Source organism: Aspergillus homomorphus (genome assembly GCF_003184865.1).
Source record: "Aspergillus homomorphus CBS 101889 unplaced genomic scaffold BO97scaffold_5, whole genome shotgun sequence".
Lineage (NCBI taxonomy): Eukaryota > Fungi > Ascomycota > Eurotiomycetes > Eurotiales > Aspergillaceae > Aspergillus > Aspergillus homomorphus.
The window spans coordinates 699935-721229 of NW_020291891.1; the positions used below are offsets into that span (position 1 = coordinate 699935).

The window sequence follows — 21295 nt, forward strand, 5'->3', positions numbered from 1 at the left end:
ATCTATTCTCAGGTCATCTTTGCGTTCTAATATTCCAGAAAGAAATTATGCGATTTATGGCTACATATCCGAGATGGTGACCGGCAACAACGACTCACTCCCCCCGCCTCCCCCTTGTGCGATCCTAAACTCCCTCGCCGGCGAATCACCGTCAGCCCCAAGAACAGTTGGCGGCGAACCCGCTGTGTCTGTAATCAAACGCCTTCAGCAGCCCGGTCAGATGAGCGATTGCGGCGCAGACCACTAGCACGTGAAAAATCTGATGGGAGCTTCCCCACAGATCGAATTGGCCGGGTCGCAATCGTTCGGGGACCCGAGCCGCATAGATCGCTGCCCCCAGAATGTATAGGAGACCTTGGAGCACCAGCCAGCCGAGGCCGATCTGGCGTGTCATCTGCCCCAGCCCGTACAGGCGTAATCCGTGGATCACGGGAAACACCGCTGACAGGCCCATGCCGACAAACATCGCCGCCCGGAACGGTCGCCAGCCTGGAGTCCGGAACTGGGGAAAGATGGAGACTACCACGCAGCCAAGCCCAATGGTGCAGATCATGCTCCAGTAGAGCCGTTGCAGCGCGGGCTGACAGTAGAAGCCAAAGTAGACGCTGGGGATGAAACTGCCCACCGTCAGCCCGACAATGCCCGCGTAGTCGAACGCGTTGCCAATGCGCGCCACCGTTGGGGAATGATTCGAAATCGTATGGTAGGTGGCGGACATGCCCAGGCAGAAGGCCGCCCCGGCGAAGAAGCAGCCGAAGGCGATCACATCCGCCTGGGTCGCCGTCTCATATCGGGGGCCTAGTGCCCGATACAGTGCGAAGGCCGCCGGCACGACCAACAAAGACGGTAGCAGGTGCGTGTAGATATTGACCGTTTCATTGTGAAGATAAGTCAGCGACTGGAAGGAAACCAGAAACGAAGACGAGGCCGGCCGATACCCGCTGTGAATGTGCTGGTTATCGCGCTGCCAATGGGGGAGGTCATCCCAGTGAAGCAGCTTCTTGAGGACTTTGGAAGGCTGCTCCAGCACAGCAGCTGCCACAGCAGCAGGCTGACTCGTGCCCGGGACCTTCTCTTGGCCATGAGTGGAGTGACGCTGTCGAGTGGACATCTTCTTCACATGCAGCATGCAGATACTGTACAATGACAGATTCCGGGTCTTGGATATGAGGTCGGGGACGGAGGAAGGGACCGGTGACCGTGAAATGAATACCCAAAATGGCTTGCGTCCAAGATCAGATAGCCCAGGAATGACCGGAGCTCCCCCCTAAATGACGACCCAAAAAGGGTTGGCGAAGGACAAGAAAGTCGGTTGGGATTCAGCGGAAACTCGCCGCTTCCTCGGGCATTGTTGGGGGGGCAAAGAGAAGCAAACAGCGCAAACCCTGCAAACACGACGCCGATAGCATAAGGAATGGCTTCATCTCGACCATCTTGCTCCGCCCCGGACTTCAAAATAATCCATTTGTACACAACCCGTCGCTCATTCAGTATGGCTACTCGAGCGCCGCTTCTGCGCAAGGCTTCAGGGAGTCGCCTGAAGCCTGTGGCAGACTCCCTGGAGACCGTGGGCTTCGTATCCAAAGGAGACCGGAAGTACGCCTGCGCGCCTTCCAACCCCCACCGCCGGCCGGGCTGACATGCGCAGATTGCTAGATCACAAAGCTCAGAAGGATTACTATGACAGTATTGTTAAAAGATATATGGAGTTCTGCGCTCGTCATGCGAAAGACTTGGACGCCGCCTGGACTTCTCTCCCCAAGAGCGCCTCGGATGACGCAACCAAGAACCCGCCAGCTTCCCTCCCCTCGAAACCAACCGGAACAACCACTCCCTCGCCAGCATCAGAGCTATCTACTATTCTTCTCTCCCTTCGGAAGCTCCGAGAGGCCGTCTTGGCCACTGCATCCACAATCCCTAATATTTTCTCCCAACAAGTCCATCTCTTCTCGGTCAAGGTCGCCATTCAAGCCCAACATCCTCCCTCGTACTCTCCCTCCCTCCGATACCTCATTGAAGAGCTCCACAGTCCATCGCATCCACTGCCAGACTCCGACTTGAAGGAGGTTATCTCGTACCAGATTCTCGATTATGCTTGCCGGCTACAGGACTTGGGCGCCGCTTACGAGCTGCGTGCACGTGCGCGGAGGAAGTATGCGTTCCATTCGTCCGTGGTCGATGAAGCTTTGCATGCGCTCGCACATGATGACTGGGTTATATTCTGGCGGATCCGTAGGGGAGTAGATTCCAACATGCGCGCCGTCATGAACTGGGCTGAGGACCGGGTTAGGAGACACGCTCTCAAGGCCGTGGGCAAGGCTTATCTCCACACGGATATCAAGTGGATCACAGAAGGTTGCACCGGAGAGAAGAACTTGACGTGGGAGAAACTGGTGGAGATGGAGAAGCTCGGGTGGCAGAAAGAAGGCGACAAGATTATCATTAGGCGGCCGAAGCAGAAACCGCCGGTCAATTTGACCCCTATCAAAGAGGCTGCGTGATGACGAACGGTCACTTTTGTCACTTTATCAATGCATGGCGCTTTAGGGCTTGGGGATATGGCGTTTGGTCTAGGGTAAATGTTTGAATTGGTTTAGCCATAGCATATTGACGAATAGCGTCGAGCCGCGATCGGTTCCTCGATTAGCGGGGTTGTTAGGCATCGTTATCATCATATCTTGAAGTCTGCACTGGGCCTGTCCAGATTTAGAACACCCGTCACTGGCTGTTTCGCTACAGTCTCGACGAGCTCATTCTTGAGCTTGGCGGCCTTCTCAGAGCACAGCTCATAGACAGTCGATAAGTTATACACGAGACTCGGAAATGAATGCTCTTTCTGGACCAAAGACTCTAGAACTTCACGGGCCTGGAGTAAAGTTTAGCCTCGCGAGCCAAACCAGACTTGTCAATTGAAAGACTCACCTCATTCAGTTGGCCGGTATACAACAAACAGACCGCCAAATTCTGCTGAATGATAGCTTCGTCGGGTCTGTAGCGCTCACGTTCCAGAAGACTGCGCCATTCGTCCGCTGCAGTGTTATACTGGCCCTCAGCCATACTGAGGAGGGCATTGAAGAAGCCCTGTTCGGCTTCGCTTCCCTCGCTGCACAATTGTCTGGCACTGTCGAGATCGCCGATCATCACTAATAGGAGCGTCTTTCTCGAGGTGCAGAATGCCTTATCTATGCCTGACATACGCAAGCTATCGAGTGCTTGTTTAGCCGCATTGAGGTCGCCCATTTCGATCAGCGCATTGACGTTCCTGATCCCGAGATCCGCGAGTCGCTCTCTCCAAAGCTGCCGCTCTGCCGGATTCAGGTCTGGCCGCAGAATCTCCCTTCGCGCCTCTAGCCCAATCTCATAGAGACCCCCAATGCCACGACGGGAATCGCCAAATCCGATACTCTGGAGTCGCACAGCCAGAACCCTGAGAGGCCATGGCACGATATGGCGAGGATAGCTCGGGCCTTTCTCGGATTTCTCAGGCAACGGCTCCACGTAGTAGAAGGCGGAAGTCAGATCCTCAAGGGCTTTGGACTCCTGTGCGGCATTGATGGTGTTCCCAGAGAGCTGAAGACATGCTAATCGGGTGTAGAACAAAGCAAAGATGCGCTTGATGTCGGTAGGCTTGATTAGAGAAGACGCGAGTATCGTTCCACTGAGATGAGCTGCCAGTAAGAAATGACCCTTCGCCAACAGTTTTTCAAGCCTTTGGAGCGTTGAAGATAATGACTCGCTTGAGGTTGGAACGATGAATTCGGAGCGCAATGCATGTGGGATATCTAGCTGTGACAAGGAGTGATAGATCTCGTAACGGAGCAGGAAAGAGAGGTCTTTCTCCACGGTAGGTGGCAGCTCGTCGGGAGCAAGTGGATCCAGATTGTCAAAGGAGACACCGAACAGCTCGGTTTGAGCTGCTGGCTCGGGTGAGCTTAACGTGTTTACCGTCTCCGTGCCGAGGGGGCTGGTTTCATTAGCATGTCCCTTGATGACAACAGAGTACTTCAATCGCCTACTCGTCTATTTGATCAAGGGGACCCTTAGTCGTACTACGAGGTCGGGAAGCTGTCATGTATTAGCGTATAATGACCACTGCTTCGTATGGAGCTCCTTACATCTAGAAGCATTGCGGCTATGCTTGGTTGCGGTGGTTTCCATATCCAAGATCGAGTGTATAGAAAACAAGGTCCTGGAGGATATGTACAACAGAGCATATACCAGCACTATACACTATGCAGAAGCTGACTTCAATCCGGCAATAGGCTCACTGTGCAGGGATAGATGCAAGAAACAACTGTAGTGGGCGTTATGGCTGTCAGTTCAAGCGGAGTATCAACCATGGCAGTAATGCGGGTGCCCGGATTCCGCCCCGGTTCTGCCAGAGCGGTGAGGAGGTCGGTCGGATAGACAAACTGGCCCCATCATCATCTGTCAATCGCCCTACAATCTACCGCAACCTAGAGTATTGCAGATCAGCATAGGAGATCTATCTGATATCGCACAACCGCTACTTACGACTCATACCACTTACCATCACCAGACCAAGCATCTTCCGTGTGAAATTCTATCGTGAATCGCCACCATGACTCTCGCCGAGGAATTCAAGACTAGAAACTTCAGTATGCACTTGCATTGTTTACACTTTGGCCGATTCTTGAACATAAAGAGCTAACATCTCATCGCTAAGGTATTTATGGACAATGGTATGTCGCGATCTGTTTACTCAGTCACTCCTTTTCCTTCCGTTCGACTGCGCGCCTGGCAAACATAATCCAAGCAGAAGAATCACTGCTGCCTGGCGTCTCAACATGAACGCTGCGCGCGCTCCGTGATGGGATCATTTCCAATGCCCATCTACCCAAACAACGGCAACACGCGACACTTCTACAATATCTCCAGTTGCTGCCTATTCATGGAGAAGAACAAGGGATGATTGATTGCAGCAAGGGCTGACTGGGATCTGAATTAGGACGGGTGTTATATGCATCATTTTGTGCCTGGCTCTCGGAATCGCCAACATCTTTACGTTCAATGCGGTGATCATTATCTTCAGCGTCCTTTGCCTGTAAGCGAATCTATAACCTGCAGGAAGTACAAGGCTTACATGTGCAGTGTTTCCGCCTTCATTCTGATCTTCACCGAAGTGCCTTTCTTGCTCCGAATCTGTCCGACCTCCCCCAAGTTTGACGAATTCATCCGCAAGTTCACAACAAACTGGATGCGCGCTTCGATGTACGCCGTCATGAGTGTTGTGCAGTTTCTCAGTTTACTCAAGTATGCCACCAGCTTGATTGCTGCGGCTGTTATGCTCCTGATTGCTGCTATCTTCTACGCACTGGCGGCTGCGAAGAGCCAGGAATTTGTTAGCAGCAAGACTCTGGGCGGCCAAGGGCTTGCGCAGATGATTGTGTAAAGCTTGCGAACTTCGGTTTGTAAGAAAAAAAGAGCACTTCTAGTATGTGAGTAAGTTCTCGCTCAGCGCTTGCCCAGGATTTCAAGGCACAATCATCTTTTACAGTCTCCGTACAAGCAGAAGAAAAATGCTAATAAGTGGCCGTTCAATTCAGCAAAATAGTCAAATAATGGGGCGTGAAGGCTTTCTGAGTCGAAACTGAGTGTGGCGCGATGATTAGCTGATATTGCCATTGTCGCTGCAACGGAGGGGGCATGCACTCCTTTGCTTTGCTTCTCGCGGGACCTAATCGAACTTCACTGGAGTCTAGGCCTGCTGCTGATGATCTGCTTGAGCCTTTCCTATCTTGTATTTCTCTGCTTTGCTTTTGGCTTTTGTCACCTCGTTGATGTCCTTCGTGATGAGTCTAGATGAAACCTGTAACAACCATTACTTCACCGCAGCGAATACCCTACCAGCCATCTGGCGATGAATATGAACTTTCCTTTTTTCCAAGGCCAATCACTTATGCTCCTGGGAGAATGTCACTGGGGGAAAGTGGAGCTAAGCTCAGCCAGATTTCCTGGGTGGGTTGAGAGTCTAACCAGATGTGGCTGCAGGGGTATTTGCATTCTCCTTCTGAGCCGCTCTTTTCCCTGACAACCCGGGGACGTTATACATCGTACGCATGATCAGATCTTCCAGGTGCGACTGGACAGGAACTATTCCGCCAAAACAGCTAGGTTCCAGACGAAGTCCTGTCAACTCCGATTCTCGTCGATGCGCCCAGAGGTAATGCCTCAACCCTGAAAGTGATGTGTCGTCCGCAACTATACACCCACTTTCACCGCCTACAGCTGCCCACATATCGTGCAAACAACCGTCTCGAAACCCCAATTTCCAACAACTAACGCTTGGGAGGCACTATAATATTAGTCGCATCTTCAGGGGCAATGCCCATACGTCATACCAACGCATCACCCCCTCGTTGCCCCTCTCCACAAGACGAGGGACGTTCGCTTTACCCCGCGCTTCGGGCGGCGCGGTTGGCGTCTGTGCTGGTCCCGGGCTTGCATGAGGTACTTGCGTACGAGTACCGTGATCCGATGTCGACATGCAGATGCATATCCAGCCCGCAATCCCGTTAGATTATCTGCGAAAGTCTTCATTTACCCATCGCGGGAGGATGGCGGCCCTGCCCACGTGTGTCCTGGATACCTAGGTAATACTACTTTCATGCCCGGCCAGGCAACAACTTACGCTCCCAGCTACCTTTATACCTCCCGTACCTAAGCTACGTAGTCCCATGTGTTGTCCGTAGCTTGAATATAGGAACGAAGCTCATTGGCGCTCCGTCAAGATCCTCGAGTCATCCGGTCGGTCTCGCGGTGAGGGTAAAATGTCTGTGTTGATGCAGTGCCCAGAATCTAGTGTCCCGGCCCTCGTGGTCCTTGTTGCACGCGGGGATTGGATCTGGTTGATGCCATTCGTTGGGTCTCTTTGCCTTGTTGTTGTTTCTTCGTTTGAGGTATGTAGTTGTGTTATAGTGGGCTTATCGCCGATGGGCTTTTGCGCAAGGATAAGTTCGCGACTGAGTCATGGGAAGGGTTGCGCTACTGAATACAGGGTATAGAGATCTGATCGAGCTCTAGGGCTTGCGTGATGGTTGCGCCAGGAGTCGACAATTAGCGTCGACCAGGGATCTAAGGGATCTTATGGCAGGGCTGGCATTGACCATGGTTGATAATTCGTGGTTCATTGTTTGTTTGTGGGTGGATTTCCACGGATGTATGTAATAGGTCTTATACGTTTGTTCAGGGATGGGAAAGGGTAGGCGGATTCATTGTATAGTGGTTATTTCAATTGAGTATATTGAGGTGACGCTCCGGACAGAAAGACTTAGATATGTTGGAGTAGGTAGTTAGTTGTTGATCAAAATGATTACTCACATTGAAGTCAAGTGGTGGTATGCACTGTTCAGCCTTGCTATCATAACACCCTGCTATCGCAAAAGACCGGCATTATGGACGATAAGCCCAAGGCGGCGATGGCTTCATGATGCAATCATGAAGTGGAGCCCGTCGAGTCCAGGCTGTTCACCGCCTCGGTTGCGGTGGGCTTGGTTGAGGGGGTGATGTGGCCAGTCACATACAAGTCGATACAATCAGCTCGAATCCGATACGAAGTACAGTTCTCGTTTTCTGCGTCGACACATACTGGCCCTTTTCTTTACCCCAACTGTAACTATGCTGGCAACGATATAGACGCGGGGCCCAAGCCTCTGCCACTATTTGATAGCATGCACATTCCCTGTATGAAGCTGTCTCTGGTCCATGAGGGATATATGCATCTTTCCTTACTCGCCCAGCACATCAGCTGTGCAACATCCAAACTAGTGTGATCAGGCCCATGTGCAGCCAGCCCGCACCGCCACACGAGGGGTAGTATTTGGCATCTGCGCCCAGAAAGGGTTGCGCAAATGCACAATAACATCTTGATACCTGGAGTCCTTCTTAGTGCAGATATCATCGAACCCGGGAAGCACCTCAAGTTGAGTCCACTAAGCAGGTTCCTGGATGTCGATACTACTATGCTGTTGCATATCCATATTAGCAGCGTGGCGCTGGTGGCTCAGCGCTCCATCTGGACCGTGGTCTGGCCCGATCACATAATTTATTTTCTTCTTTTAGCATTCCATTCCAGTACCGGATAGACCGAAGGAATGCAAAGAGGGAATTTCAGGTCTGTTCCCCGCCGTAACACGAGAGAGATATGGAAGGCGAGGGATTTTCCCTCCTTCAGTTAACTGCCGAATGGAAGCTGTGGAGTCAAGGTCAAAGGCGCCAAAATAGGTCGCCGGGGGATCATCAAGTCGATACCAAGTTACGACTGGCGGGGGAAAGCCTAGCCAGTATGAGCTATTATTGAGCTCTCGTGGGTACTAAAGGGGCCTAAATTTATAGGCAGCTGATAACCGCAAACCCTGTTCAGTGAGAGTGAGAGTGGACAGTGCATGCAAAAGTAGGAAAAAAGGCCTCAAGTAATGCAATGCAAGGTGCTACTGTACAGCGCAGGCGAGAAAAGAAGAAAATATTAAAGCATAAATGACGGGTCTGACTGACGAATGCCAGATCGTCTCGAGGGTCTTTTGCTCGATATACTTGCTTATTGATAGGCACTATTTATCTGTCTCTCGATCGTGGTGGAACGGCAGGTATCTCACGCAAATAGGGAGAGACAACGATCGAGGACCAATCACGACGAGGTGAACTGGAACAGAGAGAAAAATGGGAAACCTAAAAATCGGACCTGGTCCTGGCGAAGAAAGAGGGTTCAAGGTTCACCTTGCAAGGTTCATTGGGAGGGTCGAAGTTCTCCGCTTAGAGACGAAGAGGTGTAAATGCAACCAACAGAGACCGTTAGCTCACAGCCGGAAAACGGTTACCATACGGTTCCCATACCGCACAGGAAGTGACGGGGCGCCGTCAGAAAACGTCACGCGACGGGGCGGTGGGCCGTGGCAGGAAAGGATGCGGTTAGTCGGTTTTACGGCCACATTGCGGGACTCTCGTTCGCTGGCTGTCTGTCTCACATACATCATCCATCAGCTACCTACTGTAACTATCTTTCTATCTTCTTCCTCCCCTCTGCTTTCCTCCTCCCCTTCCCCCCTCTTTCTTCCTCCCCTACTCTTCCTTGTCTGTAATTTTATCTATTTACTCCCTTGTTCATATTTTGACCCTTATCTCTCCCCTACCACTATAATCTTTCCTCTCTTCATCCTCGTCTCCTCGTTTGGCCATCCAATTGACACTATCTGGCCTTCAATCCCCCTACTAAATCCCAATCTTGAAAGCTCGCCCGCATAGGCATTTCCACAGACAGCTTCCTCGCCCCTCGCCAACTCTGCCGGTAAGCAATTCACTTTTACTCTTTTTGTTAGAGTTCACATTTGCACTCAATTCGACTACCCTCGATCCTGCGCATTTACTTGTCTTCGTCACGGTGGGGGACGTCAACGGGAAATGAAGCTGATCGGCTATGCATTGCATCTACCTTATCTACTTATTTGCAAAACATGTATATCCTTTGCCCTAGAATGCTCCCTGCTTTTTACATGAGAAGTCTTTCTTCGAAGTCTCGAATCCGTTTCAATGTTCCTCAAAACATAGACAACGTATTGTCTTCACCCCTTTCCCATTGCGATCTGAGTTCAGAGACTGTGGCCGATGCAAAGCTGCCCTGTGCTAGCGTCATCACCGGTCCAACCATTGACACGCGCACATGCTAGGGCTCATATGACTGAGGTCTTCTATGTCTTCCTAGATCCGCACCCCACTGACTCAACTGTTAGAGTTAACCTTCGAGCTCAGATCCAATCCGCCGTTTGTTCCACTATCCGTCAGCCATGACTACACAAGCAGCCCCCGCCATTCCTCCGCGGCCGTCAAGATCCCCGCAGCAGGGTCTTGCCCCCGCCGCAGTAGACGGCCCCAAGGTCCCTCCCCGTCCGTCCCATCGTGTCGAGCGCTCCGTGTCTCCTTTCCGCGATAGCTATGCCCCGTCTCCTTTGAATGATCGACCCAACGGATGGGGCCTGAAACGGACCACCTCAAACGATGTACCCCACAGGCCCCCGAGTGTTACGATACCATCGCTAGGCGAAGAGGGCATTGAATACCAGGACCTGGACGTGCAAACTGTGCCTGATAACCACCAAGCTACACCGCCAGAAACCCGGAACGTGGTTAGCGATCTTAAGCTTCATGCGCCGAGACCATCATTACCCACTTCGAGCGCCAAGGCAAAGGTACAGGCTGTGACACGTACAGATTCCCGTCAGGCGGCGGCAGCAGGCCTGGGGCGTGCTCCGTCTCCCTCGAATGATGATCATTCCGAGCGGCCTACCCGCTCGCTGCACTCGCGAGCCAGCGGCTCACGGGGTGACTCGTCAGCCGTGTCCGCGGATCGTCGGCAGTCGTTTCATGGGGAGGAGTATGGCATTCCTGAAATCGGACAGAGAGTCCCTATGTACCCTAACGCGGGTGATGTGCAAGCCCCATCCCCTAGCCCTTACTTGGCCGAGCCGCAGGAGAAACGGACAGGACGCAACCATCATCGCACTCGAAGTGGCCGTGAGGCATCTCTGCCTCCTGGAAGCTACGGTCTGCATGGCCACGGTGTGCCTTCAAACGACAAGTTTGAGAAAGCCTGGTATGAGAAGCACCCCGAAGAGTTTGTCCGAGAGGAGCAAGGCCAATATGGCCCTGGTGTTGGTACACCACGTCCCGATTGGGCCCTGAGCAGTGACGATCTGAACAAAATCGTCCGTGGCTCGGCAGTGACTGGTTCCGGGCTAGGTAAGGCTTCGTGGTGCTAAGGTTCTGGGATATAGATTCTGATCATGTGATTAGGTACATCCCCTGGTTTGACCGGAACTCCGGACGAGGAGGTCGGTTACATCGCCTCCGACGAGTACACGCATCAATTATCGTCGCCCGGAATCGACTCGCGCCGTAGTTCGCGCCTAGCCGTTGAATCGCCTTTACGCAAGTCAAGTTTCCCGGCCACCGATGCACAAGGCCCAGCTGAAAGTGCTGTAGAGGAACCTGAGGATGAGTCGATTCAATCCCGGGTGATTCATGTCGACGAGCCGTATCATCACCTGCACCATCCGGATGGCTTTGCTCAGACCTCGGGCCCCGAGGAGCTCGCTCACAACTTGGATTCTGAGGAAGCCGACAAGGAGGAGTCTATCTTGGCCGCCGATGAGGTTCGCCCAGAGTCTGCCTTCCAGCACCCGGCTGTCTCACCAACCTTTGGCCGAAATGGTAGTGTCGACTATGAAGGTAGAAGTCGTACCCCAAGCGTGACCCACAGCCGTTCCAATAGCAGGACCGCTAGCATTCATAGCGGTATGCCGCCTCTGGCAAGGTACAACTCGCGCGACGAGCACGAGGGTACGCATACGCCGCTTGAGGATGTCGAGGAATACGAGCCTTTGTTTCCTGAGGACGACGCCAAAGAAAAGAAGGCCCTCACTCCAGCAGAACGGTTCAAACAGCGTCCGGAGCAGCTGAAGCACCGGTTTCCTAGCCAGGATATTTGGGAAGATTCACCCAACAGCTTACAACTATCTGCTACCGTATCCACGCCAGATATTCCAAAGGAGGAGGCGTTCGAGACACCAGAGCAAGAGGCAAGCCGTAAGAGCCAGGCGCCTCAGATCGACGCTCATAAAGTTGCTTCGCATATCCTGGGTACGGACGATCGGGAAGGAAGACCTTCACGGCCGGAAATCTCTAAGCAGCGATTCCCAAGTCGAGATATTTGGGAAGATGCTCCTGAAAGTCATACTCTGGTGACGACAGTTCAGCCGGCGGATGAAGAGATCAAGAGCCCTGAAGTGCCCTCGAAACCCAACATCCCCTTCCGTCCGCAGAAACGCCCGCAACAGGCTCCCCCAGTGGATGCCTCCTCCAAGCCAGTCACTTCGCCTCCGGAAAAGCGACAGCCACCCGTGATCCCAGACAGACCCAAGCCACAAATCCCAGCTCGGCCCTCCAAACCTATCTCGCGTGGTAGTCCTGAAGAAGCTAAGGACGTTGCCGCCAAACCCAAGCCGGCCATTCCTGCACGGCCCGGTGGAAGTAAAATAGCCGCCTTGAAGGCCGGTTTCCTATCCGACCTGAACTCCCGGCTCCAGCTCGGCCCGCAAGCGCCACCTAAGCCGCAGGAGAAGAAGGAAGAAGAGGCTCCCGCTGAGAAGGTACCGCTCAGTGATGCGCGGAAGGGTCGTGCCCGTGGTCCCGCCCGGAGAAAGCCGGCTGTGGAGAAGACCCCCTCGCGACTCCCAACCATCCCGGAGATCAAGATCACGGAGACCTGGAATGTGTGGCAAGTGAGTGAAGATGGAAACTTGACTGTTGGTGATGCGGAGGCCAAAGCTCCGTCACACTCAGAGCCTACTACCTCGAAACCTAAAGCTCCCTCTGAGCCCATTGCCCCGGAACCTATGGCCCCTCCAATCGCTAAGAACGTGGCCGGAGAATCGGCCGAGCCCCAAGCTCCAGCTACCATTCTTGAGGAAGAGGGACCGCAAGGCGAGCCGGTATCACCAGGCGCCCCAGTCCCGGCTCCAGCCGCAGCAGCGGCGGCCGTGAGCCCGACGCAAGAAATCCAGCCCGAACCCGAGCCCAAGCCGACCTTCACGGAGGCAAAGCACTCCATCCCGCTAGCCGACAGCAGCGAGGCCGAGCCGGCCCCTGCTGTCAACCCCATGACCACGGACAACCTCCTCGCCGGGAAACCAACCATCATGTCTCCACCGGAGCGATCACCCATCGATGACATCGCCGAGGGCCTGTCCGCTTCTGCTGACGGAAAAAGACCTTCGGAGGGTGACATCGGCGAGACCATCAAATAAGGGTATAGGAAGGAGGGGCGACAGCAGCCAATTGCATCGCATTGTTTATAATACCTTCATTAGTCTCGTGTGTGTTACAGTTTTGTTCTGGTGTGCGTGCGTGCGTGCGTGTGTGCGTTTGTCTTATGAACCCACCAATACGAGTTGATAAGACCTCACTCACCTTGTAATACAGAAGACTTCCCTGCCATATGCCACTCCCTTCTACTTGCCTACCTATTTACCTACGCACTGAAGTCCTGGATCTCTGTAGAACGTCAGGGGAATATAAGAATAAAGCCTGCCTGCCACCCAAGTCTCGGATACAACCCATTAGACAGTTACCTAGTCTCCTATTCATTTCCGATTCACAACTCGACTCAAGTAAAGGCAAGCAGGCCCTCACCAGGTATGAATCCTTCTAGCATAGCACGTCAGCATACCGTGTTACTTGTACTTGTACTAGTTCTCTCCACCTGTGCATAGAAACACGCTCTTCCTGCCCGAAGGACGAGATGGCTGTAAGCTGGAGCGGGGTCTACGTGGGATAGATAAACACCCCCGATGAAAACATTTGACTAGATACTACCCCTCCTGAGGTAAGCTTCTGGATAGATATAAATCTCCCGATATAACCATCTAAACAGATACCTAACCCTCCGGATATATGACCACCGTAAGAAAGGAAAGGAAAGGAAAGGAAAGGAAAGGAAAGGAAAGGAAAGGAAAGGAAAGGAAAGGAAAGGAAAGGAAAGGAAAGGAAAGGAAAGGAAGGGGGTAGCCGAGCCCGCTGCAATCTTGACAGAAACGAGCATGGCTATGTATCCCTCTAACCTTGGTCATGGCCGCCCGCCCTTCCCTACCCACGCTCCCAATCTTGTGAGCCCAATGGTTTATTACAATCGATCCAACCCTGCAGTCCCAAGGCATAGGAGGGAGGGGATGGATAGGAAGGAGGGAATCACCTCTACATCTTGCCTTGGCACTTGCATTGACTTGGCTTTCGCAGTTATCTATAGCCCTGCATTTATACGTGCCTACCTACGACGATAGGAAAGGAGAGACATACGGGAACGGAGTGACTACACGAGAGAAACCACTGTCAGGGTGGAAGTCTGGTTTGGACACTGCATTCACGAATGCATTGCATTGCGTAGCGTCCTTCTATCCCATTCTTTCATGTATGGACACGTACATTGACAAGAACTTATCCACACATGGAGCAGGACAAGATGAGAGTTTGACTCGGCTTCCGACTCGGACAAGTAAATCAGAGCTAAGTGAGTTGGGTGGGTGGGGTGGGGACGGAGAGGGTGGAAATTCAGGAGATAGAGGTATAATACCTGATAAGACAACGGGGAATATCGATCCATCGTAACAAAGGTAAGGCGGAAGTGGATGAAGGCGTGTGCCTGTCAAGGTTGGACAGCAAAGGTTGAAAAGAAGAGAAAGAAAAAAAAAAAAACATTCATGACGGCGGGAACAGACACGCTTTACGTGATGAAGATGAAAATGACAATGACAATGATGAATGCAAATGAGGTACGGAGGGAGTATCGGACAGTTCGAAACGCCTTTCGTTTCCCACAAGGGACATACAACAAAACACACACAAAGTTCCGACCAGAAGGAAGAAAAACAGATAGACAAAAACGCCTAGAAACCCGTCGGAGGGGAAGAGTATTGCCGTAGCACCGAAGGCGTGGCCCCGCTAAACGCCGGGAGACTGTGACTGGGGATCGGACTGCCAATCTCGCCAGGTACAATGCTGCCCCTATGACCTGAGGATGCATTGATGGGAGTGCCCGATTCGAATTTGACGTAGTCGCCCGTCTCGTCGCTCTTGGTCGAGAACGACCCCCCGCCGTTTTGCGTGTTGCCTTCCGTGTCGCAGATGTCTAGCATCTCCTTCAGCGAGATCGAGGGCTCACTGGGGGATCGAAGCTGCTCCACTTGCCGCAGAACGACCTTCACGTCGTGGTACCCATCTGCTCCCTTGGAGGGACTCATCATGTTGAGCTGCTTGCAGGCTTGAATCACCAACAGTCGGATCGTCACAGGTCGAGATGTGTGAGCGCGATGATGTACTCCGGGCCCAAACGCATTGGTAGACCAGCCGCTCCCTAGTATAATGTCAGCAAATGTCGCAAGTTATGGCGCTTGTTTTAAAACTAACCAGGTCCAGTTCCCCATGTCGGGCCCCCAGGGAAGGGCGAAGTGCCAAACGGTATTTGTGCACCCCACGTGCTCCCGAGACTAGGGCTGACAGGGAAGGCACCGTGCTTGGCAGCTGTGACAATGATTAGTACATGCACAAAAGCACGCTCCCGCTGGTAAACTTACTGAGAGGATCTGGGAACAAGGACGGGGCCGCAAAGCTGGCTCGGGTCGGCCCAGGCAAGGAACCCGGAAGAGTGGCGCCTGGGAGAGACTGGGACAAGTGTGATGTGAACGGAATATCCGTGTCATCCAGGAGCGCACTGCTACCGAGCTGGGCACTTAGATCGTCTACCTCGCGCTGACTGCGGCGGGCATTGTTCGGGTCTTGTTGCGTGCTGGAAGGGCGTTTGATAGGGCTGGGGCGGGTAATGGGAGACGGCTGGGCATGTGCATCAAGAGGAGATCGTTCAAACGAGCTGGAAGGCTGTCGGGAGTGAGCATGCGACAGTCCACTCGGCTGTCCAGAAAATACACTGGCCATGGTGGGCTGCTGGCTATGGAATGGCAATCCGTGGCCGGCATCAAGCGGAAACCCTCGTCCAGGGGGCATCGCGCGCGTGCCGTTCATACCAAGAGGAATTGGAATCCCATTGGAAGCAGGGAACCCTCGCAGCTGATTGAGAAGCGGTCCCGAATGTGGCGGATAGGTAGGCAGCTCATGGCCGATGGGTGGTCGAGAAGCCAGACCCAAGCCAGGAGGATTTGACGGCGAGAACCCGGGCGGGTGGGATCGGCCTAAAGATCCCAGGGGAGACAGGGGTGTTGACGGTTGAGGATGATGAAGCAACGGTTGCTGCGCGTGGCCCTGTTTGGATGTAACGCTCGACGCTCCAGACGACTGGGAGGGCGCCATCGAACGCGGGGAGATGGAGACCTGTGAGGGTTCGGTACTGGCCGGTTGCGACCGCGGCGATGAGCCATGGGAGCCCTGCTGGGACGTCTGCCGTGGCCTGGACGGAGTAGGAGCCTTTGGAACCACCGGGGTGGTCGTTGAGAAGTGCGGTGACTGGAATTGCCCCTGAGCCATAGCCTGCGAATGGTACACGGTGGCGGAGAGAGGCATCAGCGTGGGATGCGAGATGCGTTTGGCGTGCTGAGCATCGCTGGCTGCAGCGTTCCGAGCATGCTCCTCTCGAATTTTGCGCTCTCGTTCCTCCTTGACCAACTTCTCCCGCAATTCGCGCTCCTCGCGTTCCTTTTGCCGTGCCTCCTCGCGCCGCTTCTTCTCCTGCTCCCGCTGCTCTCGCTGCTTTCGTTCCGCCTCGGCTTGCCGTTCCCGTTCCTCGCGCAGTCGTCGTTGCTTCTCTGCCTCCTTGCGAGCACGTTCCGCTTCCTGGGCCTTCCGCTCCGCCTCGCGCTTCTTTCGTTGCTCCTCGCGTTTCTTGCGCTGCTCCTCGAGCTTCTTCTCCTGCTCCGCCTTGGCAGCCGCTTCCTCCGCAGCCTTCTCCGCCTCTTTGCGTGCCTTCTCCTCCTCCTTGGCCTGCTTCTGGAGCCTCTTTCTCTCCTTGCGCTTCTCCGCCTCGCGGGCCTTCTTGGCATTCCGTTGCTCATTCCGCGTTTCCTCCTCCATAAGCTCTTCGATCAGTTTCTGCTGACGTTGCTCGGCAACCTTCTCTCGGTATGCCGTCAGCACGCGCTGTTCGAACATGCGCGCGGCAAATATTTGGAACATTCGCCGGCCCTCCTCCATGCGTTGCTCTTCCGTCATCGCATCCTGCAGGCAACTGTCAGCTTTCACGGCATCAATACCCAGCCAATGCCCGGAGCAGACCATTTCATCTTCCTCGTAATCTTCCTCGTCTTGACTATCGTAATCTTCGTCCTCTTCATCGTCATAGTCTTCATCATCCAGGGGCCCGTGGTTGTGACCGCTATGGAGGGTTTGATGTGCTGCCGCGATGCCATACTGTGTGTCCTCTTCGCGCTGCATCCGACGCTCGGCCAATTGTTCCATCATGTCAATGAAATGTTTCCCATCGTTCTTGAGCAGATCATCTGCGACCGTAAGGATTCCATCTATTTATCGTAGCCAATCAGTATCATGCCGTATGTTTCCAGACTCTTGCGGTGGTTTTACCTTTGACAGTCAGACTATTCCCGAAAGCGAAGAAGTCTGCACGAGCCGCACGGGTTTCTTCATCTTCGTACTCATCGTCGCTGTACGGTTCCTCGTCCTCGTCATCCTCGTCATACTCCTCTAGATCTTCTTCTTCTTCTTCTTCTTCGTCTTCATCATCATCCTCCGGTAACTCATGTATCCGACCTCGAGAAGGATGGTATTGGCCTTGTGTCCGCGTATGTTGACCGGGCGACCGTAGGGGAGGATGGTATAGTCGAGGAGGCGGGATCATTGGCGGGCCTTTCTCAAAGGAACCCTGATTGTTATTGGCGTACTGTTCCAGCTCTTCGTAATAAGCATCGTAGAGAACTTCCAACTCCTCTTCGATGGCTGTCCGTTTCCTCCCGCACACGGTGCAGCTGCACGAATGTTTTTGCTGCTCCTTCATCTTCTTCAGTACCGCGTCCTTTTCCACCTTGACCAACTGTCGCCGTTCCTCCTCGCCCAACTCCAGCCAGAACGTCTTGATATTCTCTCGTTCTTCCTGCGTGGTAGTGTTCCATATACTTCGGTCCTTAGTCGATTTTAGAATCGTGTGCGATCCGAGGTGCGGGGGTAACGGCGGGGGAAGAGGGTGCGACATGGAGATGGATGGAGTGGACAGTGGGGTGGAACTTTCGTCGCCCTGTGTTTGCGAGCCGGCGCGGCCCTTTTTGCCTTTCTTCTTTTTCGACTTCCGGGCGGCGGCAGCGGCAGTCGCTGTTGTCGTTGCAGGCTGCTGGCCATCATCTTGTCCATTTGAAGAGTTGCCGAGACTATGCGACTGCGTCAGGTCGTGTTGGGAGTGCTCGTCGTCCTCATGGTAGGCGTCGCCGTTCGGAGCGGGGTCCTCATTCTCCTGTTCTTCAGACGCATGGCCGTCCTGGTCGATGTGGCTGGTGGATCCGTTCTGCTCGGGGCCGTGTCCGGTTCCGAGCTGACGCTCCGCTGCCAAGCGGGCTGCCTGTTTCTGGCGGCGTTTCTGCTTTTTGCGGTTTACCGACACGGGCTTGAGGTCTGCGGGTGAGAGTTGACGAGGATCGGAGGGCGCATGGGCGGTGCCATTCGCGGTATGTGCAGGGATGGCCATGGATGCAGGCTCGGACACTGTGAAACCGGAGTTCTGTCTGAGCGGTCGCGGCGGTGCCATGAAGAGAGGTTTCTTGGGGGGTGCTCGAACGCCGACGAGCACAGGAAGGAGGAGAAGAAGGCGTAGATTAGGGTCTTGAGTGAGTTCCCTAGCTAGTCAACATGCTGATCACCGAGTTCCGGCGAAGGTAAAAAGTCAGCGAGAAGTCCGCAGGCGCAGGAAGGCAGCAAACAGAGAAAGAGGAAGGGAGCACACAAAGCTCACCGGAAAGTCGTCGGGCGAGGATGGAGTAGAAAAGGAAGACTGTATAAAGGAAGAAAATTTGAGGCAAGCCCGGTGGGAAGTGAGAGTGTTGATGAACGCGACAGTGTTGGCGGGTGGAGCGAGGCGCGCAGAGTGAATTGGAGAATTGGGTAGGGTCGGACGACGACAAACGGGGAACCAGGGCGGAGAGGGGTGGAAAGGACCCGGGCCGCACGACAACGACGACAGAGGGAGCGAAGGAGGGGACGGAAGCGCGCACCGGCGTATCGGGGGGATAGGCGATTGGGGTTGTAAAGGGAGAAAGACAGGGTATATTGAAAGCGGGGGGGGATGAGCAAGCGGGAAGTATGTGGGAGGGCGTTAGAGTGGTGAGGAGGAGGACGAGGAGGAGGAATACAGTAGTAGGAGGAAGAGGAGGAGATGCAGTGCCAGTGAGGGCAGCAGCATCGGCGATACGCGCATCGATTGATGTGGTCTGGATGGCTGCCGTGCCGCTCGCCGCTCGCCGCAACTGGATTAGCCGCCGCAAGCGAGTCTGGCTGCCTCGCTGCCTGATTTCTCTGGGGCGTCTTGATTACTTCAATCCTTCCACCTTACTGTCAACATCACAGTAGTAGACTGATGCTCAATCGAAACCAACTCATGCCATTATGCGATACTTCCACCCTCCAACTTAGACTCTCTCTTAGCTAACAACCTCTGTTGACCACACAGACCGCTGCAATCTCACGCCCGCCAGGAGACTCGGTCTCAGCACCTTGCTTAAGCGGTTACTAGCTTGGCGTGTATTTGCGGGCAATATGCCGAGAAAGAGAGGGGTTGGTGCTGCTTAACCGGTTTTACCAGCAAAGACACATGAACAGGCTGCCATTGAACTCTCCCTCAGTGTGGGCTGACTTGACCATCTTGGAGTCGCAAAATCTCCCACCTTTGTCGCTGGTTACATGTCATTGTAATCATGGGGTTACTTCTCACCTAGTACTGTACCTACTAAATAGTATTATTGTATTGGACAAGACTAATCCTTACTACTATCCTAAGGTATAAACATTATTCAGTATTTGTATTTGTCTTCTTCGCGCGCTTTGCTTTTTGTGGTAAAGTTTGCTAGATTCATTTTCTTCCTGGTTTGCTTTCTCTCACTTCTTCTTTGCTATCTTCGATCTTCGCTATTATGCGGAAAGTGCACAGTTTCAAATACAGGCAGCCCAGTGATGATAAGGGGTTATCGAAGGCCTAAAATGTCTCCATGACCGGGTCGTTTCTCCTACGCAGCTGGACATGTAGCGGGGGCTTTTCCCACATGATGTATACCCGTTGCTTCTTAATGGCAAAGTCATCGTCCAGGAGGTCGAAATTAAAGCGACTCAGGAGCCGGGCGAGAATTAACTTCATCTCCGCATACGCCAGTCCCCATGCCGATGCAGTTCCGAGGACCCACCGAGAAGGGCTGCGAGGCTTCAAGATGATCGCTTCGCGCCCATTCCGGACGCTCCTCCATTGGCAGCCAGCGTTCCGGCGTGAAGTCTTCGGGGCGCGCGAAGTGTTCCCGGTGATAGCATGCCGCGAGCGCATAGACGCTGATGATCGTACCCCCGGGAAGGAACTGCCCCGCCACCGGGGCGCCCCCAGCGGGCCGTCAGGAAGTAGTGTGTTGACTTGAAGAAGTTCATCAGCAGCGTCACCCACGGATGATACTGCTGGCTCTCTAGGCATTGCAAGGAGCTGCTGAAGGCCAACGTTCCAATCAGGTCGAAAGCAAGGAACTCGACCCACTGCACCATCTTAACCGTCTCGGCGGCGGCGCAGCGCAGATCCAGACGCTGCAGGAACAGATCGATATGGTCCTGAAAGTAATGCTCTTGCTCGCGCAACGCTCGTTCCGCAAAGGCCCGGTTAAGGGCAGCGCGCTGGCGAGCGTGCTCAGGGCCGTTAGCTGCCAGGAGGTCGGGCACCCCCGGCCGCAGGCGACGATACCCGGACTTTTTGAAATTCTTCGTCCCGACATACCCCTAGATCTCCTTCCATACGGAGAAAACCATTTCAGGGCTCACTCGGACGACTGGACCATATATGCCATGCAGATCGCGCACAGCATGGGCCTCTCGGCCGCAAAAGCTTTGAAAGGCACACGGAAGATAGGAGAACTTTCTCGTAGCTGGCCCTGGCACCGAGGCCAAAGGGCTCAGCCAGAGCATGTAGATGGCGTATAAGGCATGGTAGACTAGGTACTGGTTGAACTTAGCGTTGTGTGTGTGTGCGCGCGTTAACACACTCGTGCAATCTGAGCCCAGGGCACAACTCACCGCAAAAGCTAGCCCAGGAAGGACGTTGAAAGGCATATTATCAACTGCTAGTGGCGTGCAGCATTTGAATACGCTGGCTTTTCTAAGTGACCAGGACTCCTAAGTACAGGGACCAGCCAACGAAGGAAAAGAGCCGTAAAGCCGGAAACCATCCGAAAAACCATCCGGAGATCTGAACCTTAGCCGCCTTCCCTTCATCGGCTCACAATCATCGTACAAAGACACTTTATAAAGTGAGCTGCTGGAATCTTGCCTAGAGTGAGCGGTATGCCAGAAGGTTAGCTTGTTCACAGTTCACCATGGGCACCATTGACACGCATCACCATCTGATTCCCCCCAAGTTCACCGAGTGTAATAACCCTAACCCCCCACACCCCCACAGCAACAAAACGCAGGAGTGATACCGGAAGCTGACAGAAGCTCAAATACCATCCAGTTTGGAATGCCAATATTGAAAAGGCAAGGGGACTCAGGCTTCCAACTTGGACCAAGGAGAGTTACCTTGCGGGCGCTCAACGAC

At 53.7% G+C, this 21295-nt stretch overlaps 8 protein-coding genes across 8 annotated transcripts; 4 read left to right on the top strand and 4 right to left on the bottom strand.

The window, feature by feature from the left end:
- Nucleotides 1-151: 151 nt before the first annotated feature.
- On the bottom strand, nucleotides 152-1111 carry BO97DRAFT_338023 (hemolysin III family protein; the record flags this gene model as incomplete). The annotated part of the gene is made up of 1 exon (XM_025691512.1): nucleotides 152-1111. One exon carries the CDS (start codon nucleotides 1109-1111, stop codon nucleotides 152-154), a length of 960 nt encoding a protein of 319 aa, XP_025554692.1.
- Nucleotides 1112-1452: 341 nt separating this feature from the next.
- Nucleotides 1453-2669, top strand: BO97DRAFT_475897 (uncharacterized protein). The gene is made up of 2 exons (XM_025700444.1): nucleotides 1453-1596; nucleotides 1649-2669. Exons 1-2 carry the CDS (start codon nucleotides 1493-1495, stop codon nucleotides 2499-2501), a joined length of 957 nt encoding a protein of 318 aa, XP_025554693.1. The 5' UTR covers nucleotides 1453-1492; the 3' UTR covers nucleotides 2502-2669.
- BO97DRAFT_215613 (uncharacterized protein) lies at nucleotides 2587-4319 on the bottom strand. Its single transcript, XM_025690606.1, has 4 exons — nucleotides 4116-4319; nucleotides 4017-4065; nucleotides 2923-3964; nucleotides 2587-2866 (listed from the first exon to the last, which is right to left on the bottom strand). The coding sequence occupies exons 1-4, from the start codon at nucleotides 4156-4158 to the stop codon at nucleotides 2672-2674; spliced, it is 1329 nt and encodes a 442-aa protein (XP_025554694.1). The 5' UTR covers nucleotides 4159-4319; the 3' UTR covers nucleotides 2587-2671.
- A 100-nt stretch (nucleotides 4320-4419) lies between these two features.
- Nucleotides 4420-5761, top strand: BO97DRAFT_215650 (Tvp18 family protein). Its single transcript, XM_025690608.1, has 5 exons — nucleotides 4420-4619; nucleotides 4688-4703; nucleotides 4970-5065; nucleotides 5113-5459; nucleotides 5576-5761. The coding sequence occupies exons 1-4, from the start codon at nucleotides 4583-4585 to the stop codon at nucleotides 5411-5413; spliced, it is 450 nt and encodes a 149-aa protein (XP_025554695.1). The 5' UTR covers nucleotides 4420-4582; the 3' UTR covers nucleotides 5414-5459; nucleotides 5576-5761.
- A 907-nt stretch (nucleotides 5762-6668) lies between these two features.
- BO97DRAFT_215636 (uncharacterized protein) lies at nucleotides 6669-7060 on the top strand. The gene has a single exon (XM_025690607.1). The coding sequence runs from the start codon at nucleotides 6792-6794 to the stop codon at nucleotides 7023-7025; it is 234 nt and encodes a 77-aa protein (XP_025554696.1). The 5' UTR covers nucleotides 6669-6791; the 3' UTR covers nucleotides 7026-7060.
- A 2660-nt stretch (nucleotides 7061-9720) lies between these two features.
- On the top strand, nucleotides 9721-12914 carry BO97DRAFT_215747 (uncharacterized protein). The gene is made up of 2 exons (XM_025690609.1): nucleotides 9721-10752; nucleotides 10807-12914. The coding sequence occupies exons 1-2, from the start codon at nucleotides 9801-9803 to the stop codon at nucleotides 12816-12818; spliced, it is 2964 nt and encodes a 987-aa protein (XP_025554697.1). The 5' UTR covers nucleotides 9721-9800; the 3' UTR covers nucleotides 12819-12914.
- Nucleotides 12915-14416: 1502 nt separating this feature from the next.
- BO97DRAFT_440938 (putative stress response protein Nst1) lies at nucleotides 14417-18757 on the bottom strand. Its single transcript, XM_025698123.1, has 7 exons — nucleotides 18470-18757; nucleotides 17095-18369; nucleotides 16789-17033; nucleotides 15490-16731; nucleotides 15141-15441; nucleotides 14974-15087; nucleotides 14417-14920 (listed from the first exon to the last, which is right to left on the bottom strand). The coding sequence occupies exons 2-7, from the start codon at nucleotides 18263-18265 to the stop codon at nucleotides 14454-14456; spliced, it is 3540 nt and encodes a 1179-aa protein (XP_025554698.1). The 5' UTR covers nucleotides 18266-18369; nucleotides 18470-18757; the 3' UTR covers nucleotides 14417-14453.
- A 947-nt stretch (nucleotides 18758-19704) lies between these two features.
- Nucleotides 19705-20811, bottom strand: BO97DRAFT_461218 (uncharacterized protein; the record flags this gene model as incomplete). The annotated part of the gene is made up of 2 exons (XM_025699361.1): nucleotides 19705-20451; nucleotides 20524-20811. The coding sequence occupies 2 exons, from the start codon at nucleotides 20809-20811 to the stop codon at nucleotides 19930-19932; spliced, it is 810 nt and encodes a 269-aa protein (XP_025554699.1). The 3' UTR covers nucleotides 19705-19929.
- Nucleotides 20812-21295: the final 484 nt, after the last annotated feature.